Raw genomic sequence first — 18,804 nt, 5'->3', positions numbered from 1 at the left:
TTAAAAAAATCTTTGATTGCCTCAAAGCTTTTCTTCAAAAATACAAAACTTATTGATGCTTGGCAATTACCTACAGAGAAAAAATTTACTTTTTACTCGAATACATACTCAATTCAATCTCAAGTGTATTGAGACCGAACTGCCAAGCCATGTCTTCCCTTGACCGGAATCAAGCATCCTAGAACCGGTTTCTGGCTATCAGCCATCTTCAGCCAGGATAGCTTGACTCCAGTGGCGCAGTGAGCACAGGACCCACGTCTGGGAATTCAGGCTCAACTGTTCCCATGAGGCACAGGGTCAGACTGATTTGCATATGGCCATGTCTGAACTGGGGTGGCTGAGTTAGCAAAAGAATGGTGATGGATCAAACCCAGATCATTTGACTGGGGGTGAGTGTTTGATTTGCTCAAACGCTCCGTCCATCATCCCCTTTTGTTTCGCTTTGTCCGCCCTAAGTTGGCAGGGTATGCTCAGACGTGAGTCCTTTGCTCACTGGCCACTGGATTCAAGATAGCCTGGCTGATGAGGATTCTGAATCCGAAACTGGTCCCAGGATACTTGTTTCCGGTCCAGGGAAGACATGGCTTGGCAGTTCGGGCTGGACTGTTCCCATGAGGCACAAGGTCAGACTGATTTGCATATGGCTATGTCTGTACTGGGGTTGGCTGAGTGAGCCAAAAAATGGTGATGGATCAAACCCACATCATTTGACTGGGGTGAGTGTTTCATTTGCTCAAACGCTCCGTCCATCATCCCCTTTTGTTTCGCTTTGTCCGCCTTAAGTTGGCAGGGTATGCTCAGACGTGAGTCCCTTGCACACTTGGCCACTGGATTCAAGATAACTTGGCTGAAGAGGATTATGAATCCGAAACCGGTTCCAGGATACTTGTTTCCGGTCCAGGGAAGACATTGCTTGGCAGTTCGGGCTGGACTGTTCCCATGAGGCACAGGGTCAGACTGATTTGCATATGGCCATGTCTGAACTGGGGTGGCTGAGCGAGCTAAAGAATGGTGATGGATCAAACCCAGATCATTTGACTGGGGGTGAGTGTTTGATTTGCTCAAACGCTCCGTCCATCATCCCCTTTTGTTTCGCTTTGTCCGCCCTAAGTTGGCAGGGTATGCTCAGACGTGAGTCCCTTGCTCACTTGGCCACTGGATTCAAGATAGCCTGGCTGATGAGGATTCTGAATCCGAAACCGGTCCCAGGATACTTGTTTCCGGTCCAGGGAAGACATGGCTTGGCAGTTCGGGCTGGACTGTTCCCATGAGGCACAGGGTCGGACTGATTTGCATATGGCTATGTCTGAACTGGGGTGGCTGAGTGAGCTAAAGAATGGTGATGGATCAAACCCATATCATTTGACTGGGGGTGAGTGTTTCATTTGCTCAAACGCTCCGTCCATCATCCCCTTTTGTTTCGCTTTGTCCGCCTTAAGTTGGCAGGGTATGCTCAGACGTGAGTCCCTTGCACACTTGGCCACTGGATTCAAGATAGCTTGGCTGAAGAGGATTATGAATCCGAAACCGGTTCCAGGATACTTGTTTCCGGTCCAGGGAAGACATTGCTTGGCAGATCGAGCTGGACTGTTCCCATGAGGCACAGGGTCAGACTGATTTGCACATGCCCATGTCTGAACTGGGGTGGCTGAGCGAGCTAAAGAATGGTGATGGATCAAACCCAGATCATTTGACTGGGGGTGAGTGCTTGATTTGCTCAAACGCACCGTCCATCATCCCCTTTTTTTTCCACTTTGTTCGCCCTAAGTTGACAGGGTGTGCTCAGAAGTGAGTCCCTTGCTCACTTGGCCACTGGATTCAAGATAGCCTGGCTGATGAGGATTATGAATCCCAAACCGGTCCCAGGATACTTGTTTCCGGTCCAGGGAAGACATGGCTTGGCAGTTCAGGCTGGACTGTTCCCATGAGGCACAGGGTCAGACTGATTTGCATATGGCCAAGTCTGAACTGGGGTGGCTGAGTGAGCTAAAGAAGGGTGATAGATCAAACCCAGACCATTTGACTGGGGGTGAGTGTTAGATTTGCTGAAATGCTCTGTCCATCATCCCCTTTTGTTTTGCTTTGTCCACCCTAAGTTGGCAGGGTATGCTCAGACGTGAGTCCCCTGCTCACTTGACCACTGGATTCAAGATAACCTGTCTGATGAGGATTATGAATCCAAAACCGGTCCCAGGATACTTGTTTCCGGTCCAGGGAAGACATGGCTTGGAAGTTCGGGCTGGACTGTTCCCATGAGGCACAGGGTCAGACTGATTTGCATATGGCCATGTTTGAAGTGGTGTGGCTTAGTGAGCTAAAAAATGGTGATGGATCAAACCCAGATCATTTGACTGAGGGTGAGTGTTTGATTTGCTCAAACGCTCCGTCCATCACCCCTTTTTGTTTTCCTTTGTCCACCCTAAGTTGGCAGGGTATGCTCGGACGTGAGTCCCTTGCTCACTTGGCCACTGGATTCAAGATAGCCTGGCAGTTGAGGATTATGAATCCGAAACCGGTCCCAGGATACTTGTTTCCGGTCCAGGGAAGACATGGCTTGGCAGTTCAGGCTGGACTCTTCCCATGAGACACAGGGTCAGACTGATTTGCATATGGCCATGTCTGAACTGGGGTGGCTGAGTGAGCTAAAGAATGGTGATGGATCAAACCCAAATCATTTGACTGGGGGTGAGTGTTTGATTTGCTCAAACGCTCCGTCCATCATCCCCTTTTGTTTCGCTTTGTCCGCCCTAAGTTGGCAGGGTATGCTCGGACGTGAGTCCCTTGCTCACTTGGCCACTGGATTCAAGATAGCCTGGCTGATGAGGATTATGAATCCGAAACCAGTCCCAAGATACTTGTTTCCGGTCCAGGGAAGACATGGCTTGGCAGTTCAGGCTGGACTGTTCCCATGAGGCACAGGGTCAGACTGATTTGCATATGGCCATGTCTGAACTGGAGTGGCTTAGCGAGCTAAAGAATGGTGATGGATCAAACCCAGATCATTTGACTGGGGGTGAGTGCTTGATTTGCTCAAACGCACCGTCCATCATCCCCTTTTTTTCACTTTGTTCGCCCTGAGTTGACAGGGTGTGCTCAGACGTGAGTCCCTTGCTCACTTGGCCACCAGATTCAAGATAGCCTGGCTGATGAGGATTATGAATCCGAAACCAGTCCCAAGATACTTGTTTCCGGTCCAGGGAAGACCAGGCTTGGCAGTTCGGGCTGGACTGTTCCCATGAGGCACAGGGTCAGACTGATTTGCATATGGCCATGTCTGAACTGGGGTGGCTGAGTGAGCTAAAGAATGGTGATGGATCAAACCCAGATCATTTGACTGGGGGTGAGTGTTTGATTTGCTCAAACGCTCCATCCATCATCTTCTTTTGTTTCTCACTGGAATCAAGCTATCCTGGCTGATGAAGAATCATAGCCAGAAACCGGTCCTAGCATGCTTGATTCCGGTCCAGGGAAGACATGGCCTGGCAGTTTGGGCTGGACTGTTCCCATGAGGCACAGGGTCAAGACTGATTTGCCTATGGCCATGTCTGAACTGGGATGGTGTGGTGAGCAAAATAACGATGGATTAAACCTATATCTGTGACTGGGGGTGAATGTTTTGCCATTGTGCAACATTCCGTTCATCAATTGTTGCTTTTGCATTTGTCTATTCTTTCATGCCCTCCTTGAGTAAGCATTTGACTACTCTCTGCATTCTTACCAATAGGATTGTGTGCTTAAGGGGAGGACTATGTTATTTAAATTGGTTCTAATAGAACATTGGTCCCATGACACTAGAGTAAATTAATCATACTTCACCATTGTGTCAGGATCCTTGCCCTCTCTGCTAAGTCTGTGCATCAGTTCCCTGTGTTTTTTAACATTTCTCATCATAACCATGTATGTACATTATGTTATTTGGCTTTACCAGTGTTTGTTATGCCACTTTGCCTTTTGCGCATTGACAATATGTGAACTTGCCAATGCTTGGTATGTGCGCGTCTCATTTGGCGCTTTCCGCATTTTGCCAGTGCTTGTTTGCCTTAGGCTTCGGGAGTTCCCATTTTGAGTTTTGCTGCCGAGGTCTTTTTTCCCTTTGCAGCTTCTGTACTTCTTTGGGCTTTGGACTATATAAGCGGCCACACCCAAAACGCCGTGCGGATTATTCCTTCCTGGTTCCCGAGATTGGAGGTCTCCTGCTTCCTGGCCGGTCTTCACTCTCAACGACGGAGGACTTCGCTGAGGCTTCCAGTTCAGATGGCAGTTCAATGGTAGTAAACTACCACGAAAATCCGCTTGCTGAAAACGCAGGTAGGATTGATCCTTTTTCTGTTTGCCGGCTGGTGTTTACTTCGAGACGCTCGCAGGGCTAAACGCGAAGGGCGTTTCCCTAGCAACGATCAGGACAATTGTTTACCGAACAGGATTTCTGGACTCCTGCTTTAGTTTGGGACTTGCCAATGTGTTTTTAGTTTGTATTAGGAGCGCTATCAACAGTATTTCTCGGCTCGAAGTCTTGATTTAAGCTATTCAGCTTCTACCTTCGTTTGGTTTCCACTTAGGCTGATTGTTGATTGAACTTGCAACGTTCTGTATAATTTACTATTGCTGCTGTAATGTCGAACTGTGATTGGCTCGAACTTTGATTGCTTTCCTAGAATGTTTAATGTTTAGCTAAGCTGTGAAACAAACAGTGGTAAAGGGCGCGCAGTTGAACAATGTTATTGTATTGAAAACTGAATGAATCAATATGCAAAATCTTTAATCATGTCTTTATCTACTATCCGAGTATATATGATTATAAACATCTTATGGTGAAAAGTCAACCTTGTTGCTTTTAGCTGAGAGTCATTTTTACTAATCCTGAATCAATCTTCTTTCCTAGTTATTAGAAATGAGTCTATAATATTAGCAACCAGAGAATCTAGAGAATCTAAAGCTTTTTATGTCTGAGTGGGTTTGTGAGTGTTGCTCCTGAGAAACGCAAGGGGGCCTGAGAAACCCTAATCCTGACAGAATAATCCGCCCACGAAATTTGTTTCTCCCGAGCAATAGCCAAATGAATGCCACCATGGATGATCTATGTGCCATGATAGGGAATTTACAGACTGAATTAACGGTTAGTAGAACAGAAACTGCAGCTTTAGCCAATAAAGTAATTCAGTTACAGTCACGTTTGGACTCAACACCATCTTCTGGGCAACACCAAGCAAATGTATCTGGTTCATCACCCTCTGTGTCAGTAACTGTTCCTACAACTGTTCCGTTGGCCCAGCCTGAGAGGTTTGCTGGGGAACCCAATAAATTTCAGACATTCTTAACGCAGGTTCAGTTGCACTTTATGGTTAAACCAGCTTCGTTTCCAAATGCTCAATCACGAACTGCCTTTTTAATCTCCTTCCTGAGTGGTGACGCGGCAATGTGGGCAGTCCCACTTGTGCAGTCTGATGACCCAATTTTATACAATTGGGTGCAGTTTAAACAGGAATTCGAAAGAATATTTGATAGACGTACCATAACAGGATCTGCCGACAGAGAATTATTGGAATTAAAACAGGGAAATAAGGAACTGGTACACTACCTTACCCAATTCAATCGTCTTATAGCAGAAACAGATTGGCCAGAAGCTAAGAGATCTGCTCTTTTTTATCAAGGACTAAGAGATGAGCTGAAAGACCTTATTGCGCCTATCGATCCCCAACCCCGAACTTGTGCAGACCTCATAGCACTCAGTCTTCGTCTGGACCACAGAGTAGCTGACCGCAAAGGAGATAGGAAAAGAACAGATGTCCGAATCTTTTCTAGAGCCAAAGAAAGATCACTTCCCAATTCCCAGGAATCAACAGAGGCCATGGAAATAGGAAGTTTGAGGAAACCGTTAACTCCAGAGGAAAAAGAAACTCGGCGCAAAAATGGTCTTTGTCTCTACTGTGGCAAAAAGGGACATTTTGTCAGAGAGTGTTCACTCAAACCAAAGAACTCTTGGCCCCGAGACAAGAAGGACATTAAGTCGGAAAACTAGAGAACTCGAATTTGGATCAGGAGACTTTTTCGAGTTGGTTATCTCCTCCTGAACAAACCATCGCTAACACTCTACAGTTAACTGTGCCTCATCTCACTTTGAATGTTTCTTTTAGGATACCCAACATGAAACAAATCTTGGTAGCTGCAATGATCGACTCAGGCGCCACCGGGAATTTCATTGATTCCAAGTTCATTGCAAAAACCAATATTCCCATTGTTGAAAAAGAGAAACCAGAAATAGTGTATGCAGTCGATGGAACTCAACTAACTTCAGGAATGATTACGCATTGTACCTCTCCCATAGCTATGGTTTGCGATGCAGGTTCCAAACAACATCAGGAAATCATATCTTTCGATGTAATTGATGCACCCCAATTTGGGGTTATCTTGGGCATCCCCTGGCTAACTACACATAACCCCAGTATCAGTTGGACAGAACGTACAGTCGACTTCACATCCTCTTGGTGTAAACAAGAATGTTGTGGGGTACCAGAAAAGAATCTTCAAATCTCCCCAAGTTCCCTTTTACGTACTGTTTCAGCCCTTTACATCTCCACAGCAGCCGAGCAAGACATTACTCTACCACACATTTATGAAGAATTCACGGATGTTTTCTGTGAACAAAAGGCAGAAACTCTACCCCCACACAGGGACTACGATTGTGCCATTGATCTAGTGCCAGGAGCCAAGATACCCTGTAGTAGAATATACGCCTTGACAGATCTAGAGAACCCCCACCTTCGAGATTATTTAGACAAATTTTTGAAAAATGGTTTCATCCGGCCCTCCAAGTCTCCAGCAGCCTCTCCGCTCTTTTTTGTCCCTAAAAGCAATGGAGAATTGCGCACCTGTATTGACTACAGAGCTCTAAATAACATCACTATCAAGAACAGATATCCTCTACCATTGATCCCTGTACTTCTTGATCAAGTGCGCTCAGCCACAATCTTTACCAAACTGGACTTACGAGGCGCCTACCACCTGGTCCGTATTAGACCAGGTGATGAATGGAAAACAGCCTTTCGAACTCGCTTTGGCTTGTTCGAGTACTGTGTAATGCCCTTTGGCTTATGCAATGCCCCGGCTGCTTTTCAATTTTTTATCAACGATGTCCTTCGGGACTTCTTAGATAGGTTCGTCATTGCTTACATTGACGACCTTTTGATTTTTTCGTCTTCCACTGAGGAACACATTCGGCACGTTAAAATCATCTTGAACACCCTAAGATCACATGGTTTGTTCTGTAAATTGTCTAAATGTGAATTCCACACCACAAAGGTCGAATTCCTTGGGTTTATTCTTTCTCCATCTGGGATCACAATGGCTCCAAGAAAAATCCAAGCAATCCTTGATTGGCCTACTCCAACCTCGGTGAAGGATATTCAACGCTTTTTAGGCTTTGCCAACTTCTACCGCCGTTTTATTAAAGACTTTTCAACTTTGGCCACACCTTTGACCCAACTTTTAAGGAAGAATGTTAAATACACCTGGACCCCTGACACTGATTCTTCCTTTCAAACTCTCAAGAGATCCTTTACACAAGCACCTGTCTTACGGCATCCAGACTCAGACCTGCCTTTTATTGTGGAAGCTGATGCTTCCGACTTCGCCATTGGAGCAATTCTTTCACAAAAGGATCCAGTAACCAATGAGCTGCATCCCATAGCTTTCTTGTCCAGAAATTTTTTGCCTGCAGAAACCAACTACACCGTTGCAGAGAAAGAACTCTTGGCCATTCGTCATGCATTCAAAGAATGGCGTCACTACCTTCTTGGGGCTAGGCATACAGTTACTGTTTACACGGACCATCGTAACCTGCAGTTCCTCAGATGTGCAAAGGCCTTAACTCCCAGACAACTCCGTTGGACCTTGTTTTTTGCAGAATTTGACTTTATCATAACTTTCAGGCCCGGAACAAAAAATAACAAAGCAGATTCCTTGTCACGGTATGATTCTAAGCCAGATGAGCATCAACTTCTTCCCCGACCTACAAGCATGCTCTCTAAAGACAGAATAGTAGGTGCTACAATGTCCGATGTTTTCTTCCAGCAAATAAGACAAGCAATGCCAATACCTCAATTGCTATCCTGGGTGCGAGAGGGGGCTAATAGAACAATTCACCAAAATCTGCCCTTCTTCTCCAATCTTTTATTTGTTCCAACTAAAGTTCTACAAACACAGGTTTTACAATGGTGTCATGTTAGTCAACTGGCTGGCCATCCTGGAATCGCAAAAACCAAAGAACTTGTACAGAGAAATTTCTGGTGGCCAACCTGGAGTAAAGATGTGCAATCTTTCGTTCAAGGATGCGATGTTTGTGCTCAAGCTAAAGTAGAACATGGTAGAAAGAAAGGACTCTTACTTCCTCTTTCCACTCCAACTCAGGTCTGGGAGGACATCGCAATGGACTTCATAACCGATCTACCAGAAGACAAAGGGATGACTACCATTCTCGTGGTGGTTGACCGTTTATCTAAGATGGCCCACTTCATTGCTTGTCCTAGACTTCCAACCTCCGCTCAACTGGTTCAATTAATACTGGAACATGTGGTCCGTTTGCACGGCCTTCCTAGGTCCATAACTTCAGACCGTGGTCCTCAGTTCATTTCGCAGTTCTGGAAGGCCTGGTGTAAAGCGCTTCACATTACTACTAACACATCCACTAGCTTCCACCCTGAGTCGGATGGGCAAACTGAACGAGTCAATCAGGTCCTGAAACAATACTTAAGATGTTTTCTTTTCAAAAAGCAGAGTTCCTGGTTAACATTACTATGGGAAGCGGAATTCGCTTACAATAATCTGCGGAATGCCTCTACAGGCTTATCGCCCTTTTTTGCTATCTATGGCCGACATCCCCATTTCTCGCCCTTGCTGCTGGCTCACCAAAAAACCAACATACCTTCCTTGGATTCGCATTTCAGTGAAATGGAACGCATTACCAAAGTCTTACGAACTAATGTATTGAGAGCCAAAGCCACATACAAGAGGTTTGCGGACAGAAGACGACAAAAGGGCCCAGATCTTCATGTTGGCGACATGGTTTGGCTTTCCACCAGGAACTTTCAGTTCAGGAAACGTTACAAATTCCACCCTAAATTTATTGGTCCATATAAAATTGTTCAGTGTGTGAATCCCGTGACCTACAAGCTGCTCCTTCCCAAAAGCATGAGAATTTACCCTGTGTTCCACGTTTCTCTGTTAAAGAAAGCGACTGTCAAACGAAGGCCTCGACCTCCAGCTCTTCGTGTGAAGGGTCAGGACGAGTTTGAGGTGCGTTGTATTAAGGACTGCAAACGAGTTAGGGGGAAGCTTTGGTACCTGCTCTCCTGGAAGGGCTATGGTCCCGAGGAGGATTCTTGGGTTTCTGGGATGGATGTTCATGCTCCCCGCCTGGTGCGCTCATTTCATGCTCAGCACCCAGCCTCTCAGTTTTAGAGTTTGGAGGGGGTGTCTCCATTTTTTTGGGGGGGCACTGTCAGGATCCTTGCCCTCTCTGCTAAGTCTGTGCATCAGTTCCCTGTGTTTCTAACATTTCTCATCATAACCATGTATGTACATTATGTTATTTGGCTTTACCAGTGTTTGTTATGCCACTTTGCCTTTTGCGCATTGACAATATGTGAACTTGCCAATGCTTGTTATGTGCGCGTCTCATTTGGCGCTTTCCGCATTTTGCCAGAGCTTGTTTGCCTTAGGCTTCGGGAGTTCCCATTTTGAGTTTTGCTGCCGAGGTCTTTTTTCCCTTTGCAGCTTCTGTACTTCTTTGGGCTTTGGACTATATAAGCGGCCACGCCCAAAACGCCGTGCGGATTATTCCTTCCTGGTTCCCGAGATTGGAGGTCTCCTGCTTCCTGGCCGGTCTTCGCTCTCAACGACGGAGGACTTCGCTGAGGCTTCCAGTTCAGATGGCAGTTCAATGGTAGTAAACTACCACGAAAATCCGCTTGCTGAAAACGCAGGTAGGATTGATCCTTTTTCTGTTTGCCGGCTGGTGTTTACTTCGAGACGCTCGCAGGGCTAAACGCGAAGGGCGTTTCCCTAGCAACGATCAGGACAATTGTTTACCGAACAGGATTTCTGGACTCCTGCTTTAGTTTGGGACTTGCCAATGTGTTTTTAGTTTGTATTAGGAGCGCTATCAACAGTATTTCTCGGCTCGAAGTCTTGATTTAAGCTATTCAGCTTCTACCTTCGTTTGGTTTCCACTTAGGCTGATTGTTGATTGAACTTGCAACGTTCTGTATAATTTACTATTGCTGCTGTAATGTCGAACTGTGATTGGCTCGAACTGCGATTGCTTTCATAGAATGTTTAATGTTTAGCTAAGCTGTGAAACAAACAGTGGTAAAGGGCGCGCTGTTGAACAATGTTATTGTATTGAAAACTGAATGAATCAATATGCAAAATCTTTAATCATGTCTTTATCTACTATCCGAGTATATATGATTATAAACATCTTATGGTGAAAAGTCAACCTTGTTGCTTTTAGCTGAGAGTCATTTTTACTAATCCTGAATCAATCTTCTTTCCTAGTTATTAGAAATGAGTCTATAATATTAGCAACCAGAGAATCTAGAGAATCTAAAGCTTTTTATGTCTGAGTGGGTTTGTGAGTGTTGCTCCTGAGAAACGCAAGGGGGCCTGAGAAACCCTAATCCTGACACATTGGGGTTCACTTATTTCTGGTAGCCCTGGTACCACCCAAATTAAGTCTCACAGGAGTATCAAAAATACCTTACATAATATGCATGACATAGGTGCTCATGGTGGAATTGGGTTTTCAATGAATTCAAGGATATTGCCAGAAAAGAGAGATGTCAGGGCTGTTCCCATTTATAATTCCTACCAGCATTACTTATCTCAGCTGTACCACAACATTGTAAGCAAAATATTGTTATATATAAATCGCATGTTTTAAATATAATTTGCCCAAATGTGCTCCATTAAGGAAGTAATAGAAAATCTTCACTCTAATGGACAATATTGTGGTAAACAATATGTAGGATACACTATTTCTCTTAATAAGATTTCTGCTAACAATATTCTAACATACCCTGTCCACGTTTAAGTCTTATTTAGTGATATGCATGCATTCTTGCAACCATATAGAGGTTCAGGCATGTATTTTATTCTTTAGTCTTTTTTTAACATGAGTGATTGTGGTTATATAGTGTGTTTATCAATGTACTGACTTATCTTGTCGACTAAAAGGACATGTAAGAATAGCAGGATTGTCAAAAATATTAAACTCAGAGGACTTTCCATCTTTATTCAATTCCATACTCGATTTCATTAATTTATGCCCTTTTATATACACATAATATTAGCATTACTGTCCTCATCTACAAATAAATGCATGTAGGGTCACCTATGCTACATATCAGACAAGTTTCCTCTATCAACCTGACTGTGCTAATCTACTCCTGCATAGCCTAATATGCATGTATTTACCTGCAGAAAAAGGCATGAAGGCATCTTGTTTGATGAATTGACCATCTGCATCCAAGAAGTGTTCTGGATAAAACTGGTATGGCCTTGCCCATATGGACTCATCCTTCAGGACGGACGTCAGGTTGAACATGAGCATGGTGCCCTAGAAGTAATAACTGACTTGTTAAACAATGTAGTGGATCCATTTTTCTCTGTTTCTGCAGGAACACATAAAGGTTAAATGAACAACGCAGAAAGAAAATTTCTGGTTTTGCAGTCTCTTCTTACTTTAAATCTACTTTGCTCCGTTCAGAGATAACTGTGAGGAAAGTGATTTATTATATGGGTTGAGTGTGCAACCTCACCATGCAAACATGCAGAAGTCTTTCTTGAGTCCAGTTAGGCTCATTTACAAAACCTTAGCTCAACCTTGGGTAGTTGTGGCTTCAGGCATTCATGCTTTGTCAAAGGAAAAAGTGTAAAGCATTTAGGAGTACCAAAATAGTGGAATAAGAAAACAGCACTGACCCCAATTTATAAAAAAAGGTCTTATTTTTATACATTTTGTGAAACTAAAAGGAACAAAATCCCCCAGAGATATAAATTATTAGGTAAATAAAAAATCACTCCTTTTCTTTCAAATCACAAACAAGCATTGGCAACAACTGTGGTTAGCAGGTACATTGAATACTTTTGTGAAGTTGTAAACAACTACGCTGGTACCCTTTGGGCGACCAACTCAGCAAGTCACAGGGGCCAATTAAGCTTATTGGGGAACTTACCTCACACTCAAAGCAGTCTCCCTCCACTTCAGGTTTTAATTGCAAACTGCCTTTGACTTCAATGGAGTGCTCCTGATGAAAGGGAAACAGGATTCTGAAGATGCTCAAGGATGCTGAGGATGCTGATCTGGTGATGGAGTTCTTCGTTGGGTTACTACTAAGTCCACAGTAAGGGTAGAGTGACTTTGGCCACAGGCGTTGATGAACATTGAAGTTCAGCCAAAAAACACTTGCCACTGGTCTCCAGTTGCAATGAAACATGTGGTTCCTTTTAACTGGAGATAACTTCCAACCTGAGTGGCCAAACTGCCCACAGACAGCTCTCCTAGACTTGGGCGTAACTTTTGCAGGTTAAGAGTTAGTCTCCAGGCTGCACTTTGGCTGTCACCTGCAGTCAGGTAATCTGGGATACCAACTCGTCATGGCAGTCTCCTTCAGCTTTTATGGCCCTGTAGCTGTAACAGGAAGTCAGCAAACTGACACTTGAAGTCACTTCTTCAGCCTGAAATTTAGGGATGACTTTCCCTCAAGCAGGGCACCACAGGCACAGTCCACTATTTTGTAGCACAAGGAGCAGCAGGTGCAGTCCAGTCTTGGTGTAACCTCTCCTTGCTGGGTCCAGGGACCATTAGGTACAGTCCTTTTCAGCCCCCCTCCAGTACAGATGTGATCTGAGGTACTAGGGGTACCATTCTTAAGCCCAGCACTTGCCCTCTGGGATGCAGTGACTACTGGCCAATGGGCTACTCTGTCAGCTCCCACCTGATAACTACTTCCTGAAAATGGTGGCATCTAGCTATCACACAATGTAATATCTTGTCAAGTTTCTCAGTGTGTGTAGTTTAGCAGCCTACCCTAGAGGTGTAGATACTTAAGGGCTATACGCTCATGGGAAACTTGTTTGGTAACTGTTTCCCCCTCTCTGTCCCCTCTGCCAACCTGTGTACAGGAGCCACCCTACCACCATTTGCCCTCCAAAGATAACTTTCCCTTTGAGGCACGCCTTATGGGTTCACACCCTGTTTGACTTTCCTGCAAAGAAGAGATAACATCTCTTCCAACAGTAGGCCCTTTCTATTCCGAAGTTAGCAAAGCTGAGTGGTCAGCGTGTAACCCTGTACTTGCCAATGGGGCTAGAAGTCTTTCCACAGTAAAAATGACATTTTGTGGCTTTTACTGTTAGAGCACAAGCCCCGCATTTTAATATAAATCACCCTGACTTGAAGCTTAATAGGCCTACCTTAGAGATGAGATATATATCAAAAAGGAAGGTCTGGACTTTCTACTTCTTTTAAATGGAAAGTTAAGTTAGCAGTTCGAAAACTGCTCTGCCAGCCAGCCAGCCTTCTGAGTCTAGGAGTCATGCTTTGCTTTGTAACACTCTTGCTGGGATAATAAGTGCTGCAGTCCAAAAGGGACACTTTAATGTACAGGCCCTTGTTCTAGAGACTTATAAGTACGTTTACTTGTACCAATTGTAGGTGAACCAGTCACACATTTATGTTGTAAGAGTCAGAGCACTGACACTGAGGCCTGCTGTGGCGGATTCAGTGCACTTTCAGAGTTGAAAAAACAGCAGCATCAGTTCAAAACTTTGGGGTAATCATGCAAAAGGAGGCATTTCCTTACAATAACCCTAAACCTTTCTGAGGGCTAAAATATGTTGTCATTTGGTGTATTTATTTGGACATCTGGACCCGATGAACCATGCACTCTGAGGCAGCCCTTCCTGAATGCATGAAGAACAGAGTCTATAAAAGCAAATTCTTCCCATCATCTCCATTCTTGCAGACCGTACCAATTTCAGCACTGGGAGCACTATCGCCTCTGGATTCCACAATAGAATTCTCTGGCATTTTGGGAACGTGAGCTATTGTGCTACCTGCTAATATATTACCTTGAAAAAAGGGACCCTGACAGAATGATTCACTGGATTTGCATTCTCCTCTCACTGGTCATGTGTTGAAACTGGATCAGCCACTTGTGGCCTTAGGGGTGAAGTGGGTCCTCTGTCACTCTCATTAACATTGTGCTGCCATGGAGTCTGTAAACTGTTGTGCCAATTGAGTCTGTAAGAATTCTAATGCAGAAGTTAATTTAAGTGAAGGATATAACTTTATTCTAGGTACTACACTGTTCAGCAAAACAGCTTCAAACTTGGCACATACCAAAATACTGTGCCAGATAGCAAATAAAATTAAAATGTGAGTCATAAAACCAAACACATAATGAACAGAAGGAATGAGGTAGCTCAACTACTTGGCTCCTCAGTAGACTTCCTCCTACTTAAGTACAGCTCTACCTTTTTTCTATCATGCATCTACAGAACATTAGAATTGGAAGTGGTGTGATGTGTACATCATTCCCACTGCCATTCCTGTGATACCAGACCCCTTCAAGTTAATTAATAAATTACTTAATATATTTTAGTAGGAGTCTCTCAATGGGTCTGACATTAGGGGCAGGGTGAATAGATAATGTTAATGGAATTGAAGGGGAGATCAAAATAAGTCCTGAAAGGTCATGTTTTATGAGAGTGGGGGTTGGGTTCTTTTAAGGTGTTGTCAATAAAAGATTCGTAACCAGGGACTTTGTCAATATCTGACAATATATTCATTGATTGAGTCACATACATTTACATATAAGTAAAACGACATGTGTAAAATCACTCCTACACTTTGGAGTAAATTTACACATTTTGGTTATTGACCATTTCTGAGTGCAAATGACTTACATGTCTTCTCCCTTTGAAATAGGGTGTGTACCCAAGTTTACTACTGTATAGTTACTACAGACATAAAGGACTTAGAAGTAAGTCCAGTGCCACGCATGACTGACCACTGGTAATGCAGTATACAAAAAGGTGAGGAACAAAATACTTGAATTAACCTCCGCCACTGGTAATTATATGGGGTGGCATCCCAGTCCATCATAATTTTGTACATTACGTCACCTCTGTTTGGACCCCGCCATATGAAAATCAGTCTTGACACTCCTCCATTAGGAACATTTCAACCGAAACCCCCACATCAGGCCTGCACTGACTGGATCACTTGCGAGCCAAGGCAGGTTTTTACCTGATTGGGACTGATCATTAATTTAAAGCTTGTTTCCAGAGGCAAGGTAAGCACGAGACTCATGTCAGGGGATACCCATCGCTCCTAGGGTGTCGCACTGATTTATACAAAAAAGTGACAATGGAATGCTTTAATTAATCTTAGCCACAGGTAATTACTAAGGGCCAATTCCCAGTCCATTGTTATTTTGTACATCCTGCAACCTCAGCTTGGACCCAGTCATATGCCAATCAGTCTTTACTGCCAAAAAAGGGACTGTCCAGGCCAGGTCGTTCATGAACCGGAACACAATAAACCAAAGATTGGTTTCATCCTAATTGGCGCTCTTCAGTAGGGTGTAGCTTTGCTCCTTGAGCACTTTGGCCCTGAAACACAAATCTGGGTACACGCATTGCAATTAAGAAGCCGCACTCAGGTGTACAACAAGCGATGGATTGAATGTTTGATTTATTCTCTAAAAACTGGTAATTACTCTGGGCTTCATTGCAGTCCACCATAATTTTGCTCACAATACCACCTCAGTTTGGACCCAGCCATATGCAAATCAGTTTTGACCCTGCTGCAGTAGGAATAGTCCATTGCAAACTGCTGGGCGAGGTCCTCCCTGAACCGGAACATAAAAAAACCAACACTGGTTTTGCCTTGATCCTGGCATGTCAGTCAGAGGCAACTTGGTTCCAATGGCAATATGAGCACGCAATCGATGTTTAGGCATATCCATCAGTCTAAGATTGTTGCACTTAAGTATACACAAAATGTGGTGGATGGAAAGCTTTAATTAATCCCAGCCATTCTGTCTGAGTGATTACCAATGGTTGATATTAATTCACGCATTTTATCCATCATTTTGCTTGTATTTGTATCTGTTATTTAAAGAGCGCACTGTGACCGGAATGGTATCCTGGTGATAGATAGCCAAAAAGACTCATGTTACCGGACATAAGTAATGAAAAAGAAGATATTGCATCGGAGAACCAGAGTTTCATCCCAAATAAGGAAAGAGACAAGTTTTCAAGGCCTTCCTAAACTTAAATAGCAACGGTTTGGGATCTTACTGGGAACAGTAACAGTGAAGGCGCGTCCTCCCTGCTGTACTTTGCTGAATCTCCGTTTATGGACAAAATTAAGTGTGGTTGAATGAAGAGACCTACCGGGAGTGTATTTCCTTAATCTGGCCAGCAGTAGCTTTGGTCCTTTGTTGTGTAATGCCTAAAGACAATACAGTACAATACCTTTTCTCTGTTTAATGGGTAGCCAGTGTAGCACTCTAAGAGCACCAGATACAAAGGAATTCCAAGATCTATTTAGCGTTATATTGGCTATGGATATCTGAACACGTTCCAATTTATTTAGTAGAAAATTAGGGGCTCCCGGGAGAAGAGCATTGCAATTGTCCAGTCTACTTAGTAATACACCTCTGGAAATCAGGGACCTTGCTTTGGCAGTTAACATTATGTACAGTTTCCTGAGGCCACTAATCGGAGCAAAACAGATCCCAGCTACTCCATTCAAATGCTTTTCAAGACAGAGGTCCTCCTCCAGCACTACTCCCAGATTCTGGACTGTTGTTGAGTTGCCTAGTCTCTGTGGATAAAATCCAGAGATTGGTGAGTACAGATCTTGGGACTTTACTAGGGGGGAGCTGCAGAGAAGCTCATTTTTACCTCCATTTAGCTGGGGGGAGTTTACCGCATCCAACTAGATATGTCTTATATGCAGGCCTGAGCATTACCGATCAAGTCTGTCTGATTATTTTTAAGTGACAGGTTAAATTGAGTGTCATCTGCATAATTAATAACCTTGATCTTGTAAGAGTTGTTTTTTTGTTGTTCTTGTTCTTTTTCAGGTGACATCCTAAGTGCAACGGGTATGCCCCGTCGTGTATAATGTGCTCACAGTGCCCTAGGACTCAAGCTACTGCTTACTGATGAGCCCAAGCAGGACATAACAGTTCTGGGGTTGCTTGTGGTCCCTTCAGGGACATCTCAAATGTCATCAGTGGTGTAAATTGAGATATCATCAGTGATATCAGTGATGTCACTGACCATGTCATGAATGAAGTAGTATGTTACATCATCAGCAGTGGATTGCGGTCGTGCGAGTTACAGTTAGTACAACTAACTATAATGGAGGAATTTCAATGGTTTGTATGAGTGAAATTTCCAGCTAAATATAACACCCCTGAAACCTATGGTTTTTTCAGTGAATTTCTAAGGTTTTTTAAAAGATAATTCCTAACTATAACATACCTGAAACCTATGGTTTTTTTCTGTGAATTTCAAAGGTTTTTAAATGATAATTCCTAATTATAATGTTCATTAGGCATATATGTTTTTTCTATCTTTTTTTAATTATCATCCCATTCTCAACCTAGTAAAAACTGCAAATATTACCACTCTTCAACTGATTCCCGGCTACGATACGATACGCTGCGCTCGACGTTCTGACGACCAGACAAAGACCACGTGATCGGAGTCTCTGACCGGCTCAAAAACCCGGAAGACGCGAAGTATTATTTGGCGGCGGAGGTGCGCTTTGAAAAAAATGCTTCATAAGTCGTTTGAAAACTGCAAAAAGGGCCATAATTTAATTATGATTGAAGGGGACCCCCTAAGGTACCGAGATGAAGGGGGTTCGCGGACTTAGCGAACTGCACTGGCCTGGAAGGGAACCGTGCTGGCAGCAGCGCAGGGAAGCAGGAAGCTGGGAGCCGGAAGCTGGACCTTGATGAACCCCGCTACGGTAAAGCAGTCTGTTAGTGGGCAGTTGGCAGCGCGTAGCGTGTAGCCGTGGAACAGAGGTAAGTGTGTGCGTAGTGTGGGGTTATTGAAGGAGGCACCACTAATTGGACTGTGGGTACAATGAGTACTAAAGGAGCAGACGCTTATACAAAGTTTAAGGGCGTGTATAAGCTAGGTAGGGACTGAAGGTGATGGCCCCCAGGAGAACAAGTGCTGGGAAGGCCATACAAAAAAAGTAGAAAAAAAACCCAGACCTCACCATAACAGAAGAAGAGGAGGTTATGGAGGACGTTATGGTAGAAAGGGGCGATGTGTTGGCCAGGGGTGGGACACATAAAAAGACCCCACCGAAGGAGCAAAAAACCCAGGACACTATTCAACAGCAGCCCCGCTCAAAGAATGCAAAGGGCAGTTCTTCAGCTATAAAATCGATTAAAGACTTTGTGGCGAAATATTACAAAGGAAAGAGCTTGAAGGATTGCGAATTAATTGTGGATACGAATCTCCCAGCCTCAGACTTAGTCTCAGCAAAAATGGCATGTTCAATCTGTGACAACTTAGTAAGTCAAGGACTTGATTCTCAGGCGCTGTTTGATCTAAATCATTCCGGAGCATTGTTGGACTCAAGACTGTCCTCACCCCAAAGACTGTCGCCGAGACTTTATTCCTCGCCAAATACCTCGCTAAGCTTTCACGCGATAGGGAGGGAGGCAGAGGAAAGGGGGGTAGGGGAACAAGAGCATCCAAGAATCT

The 18,804-nt window shown here is 44.0% G+C and overlaps 1 protein-coding gene across 1 annotated transcript in view; it reads right to left on the bottom strand.

The window, feature by feature from the left end:
- The window catches only part of LOC147748024 (cytochrome P450 2D15-like), a 404,801-nt gene that overhangs the window by 4,104 nt on the left and 381,893 nt on the right, over positions 1-18,804 (bottom strand). The window contains exon 8 of the mRNA XM_086957957.1: positions 11,473-11,614. Within this exon, the coding sequence (XP_086814083.1) occupies positions 11,473-11,614 (142 nt within the window). The remainder of the gene's footprint in view (positions 1-11,472; positions 11,615-18,804) is intronic.

This window comes from Lissotriton vulgaris, chromosome 1_1 (genome assembly GCF_964263255.1).
Source record: "Lissotriton vulgaris chromosome 1_1, aLisVul1.2, whole genome shotgun sequence".
In the NCBI taxonomy this organism is placed as follows: Eukaryota; Metazoa; Chordata; class Amphibia; order Caudata; family Salamandridae; genus Lissotriton; species Lissotriton vulgaris.
Note: the sequence above shows the minus strand (reverse complement) of the source record. Positions and strands in the feature narration are given on the sequence as shown.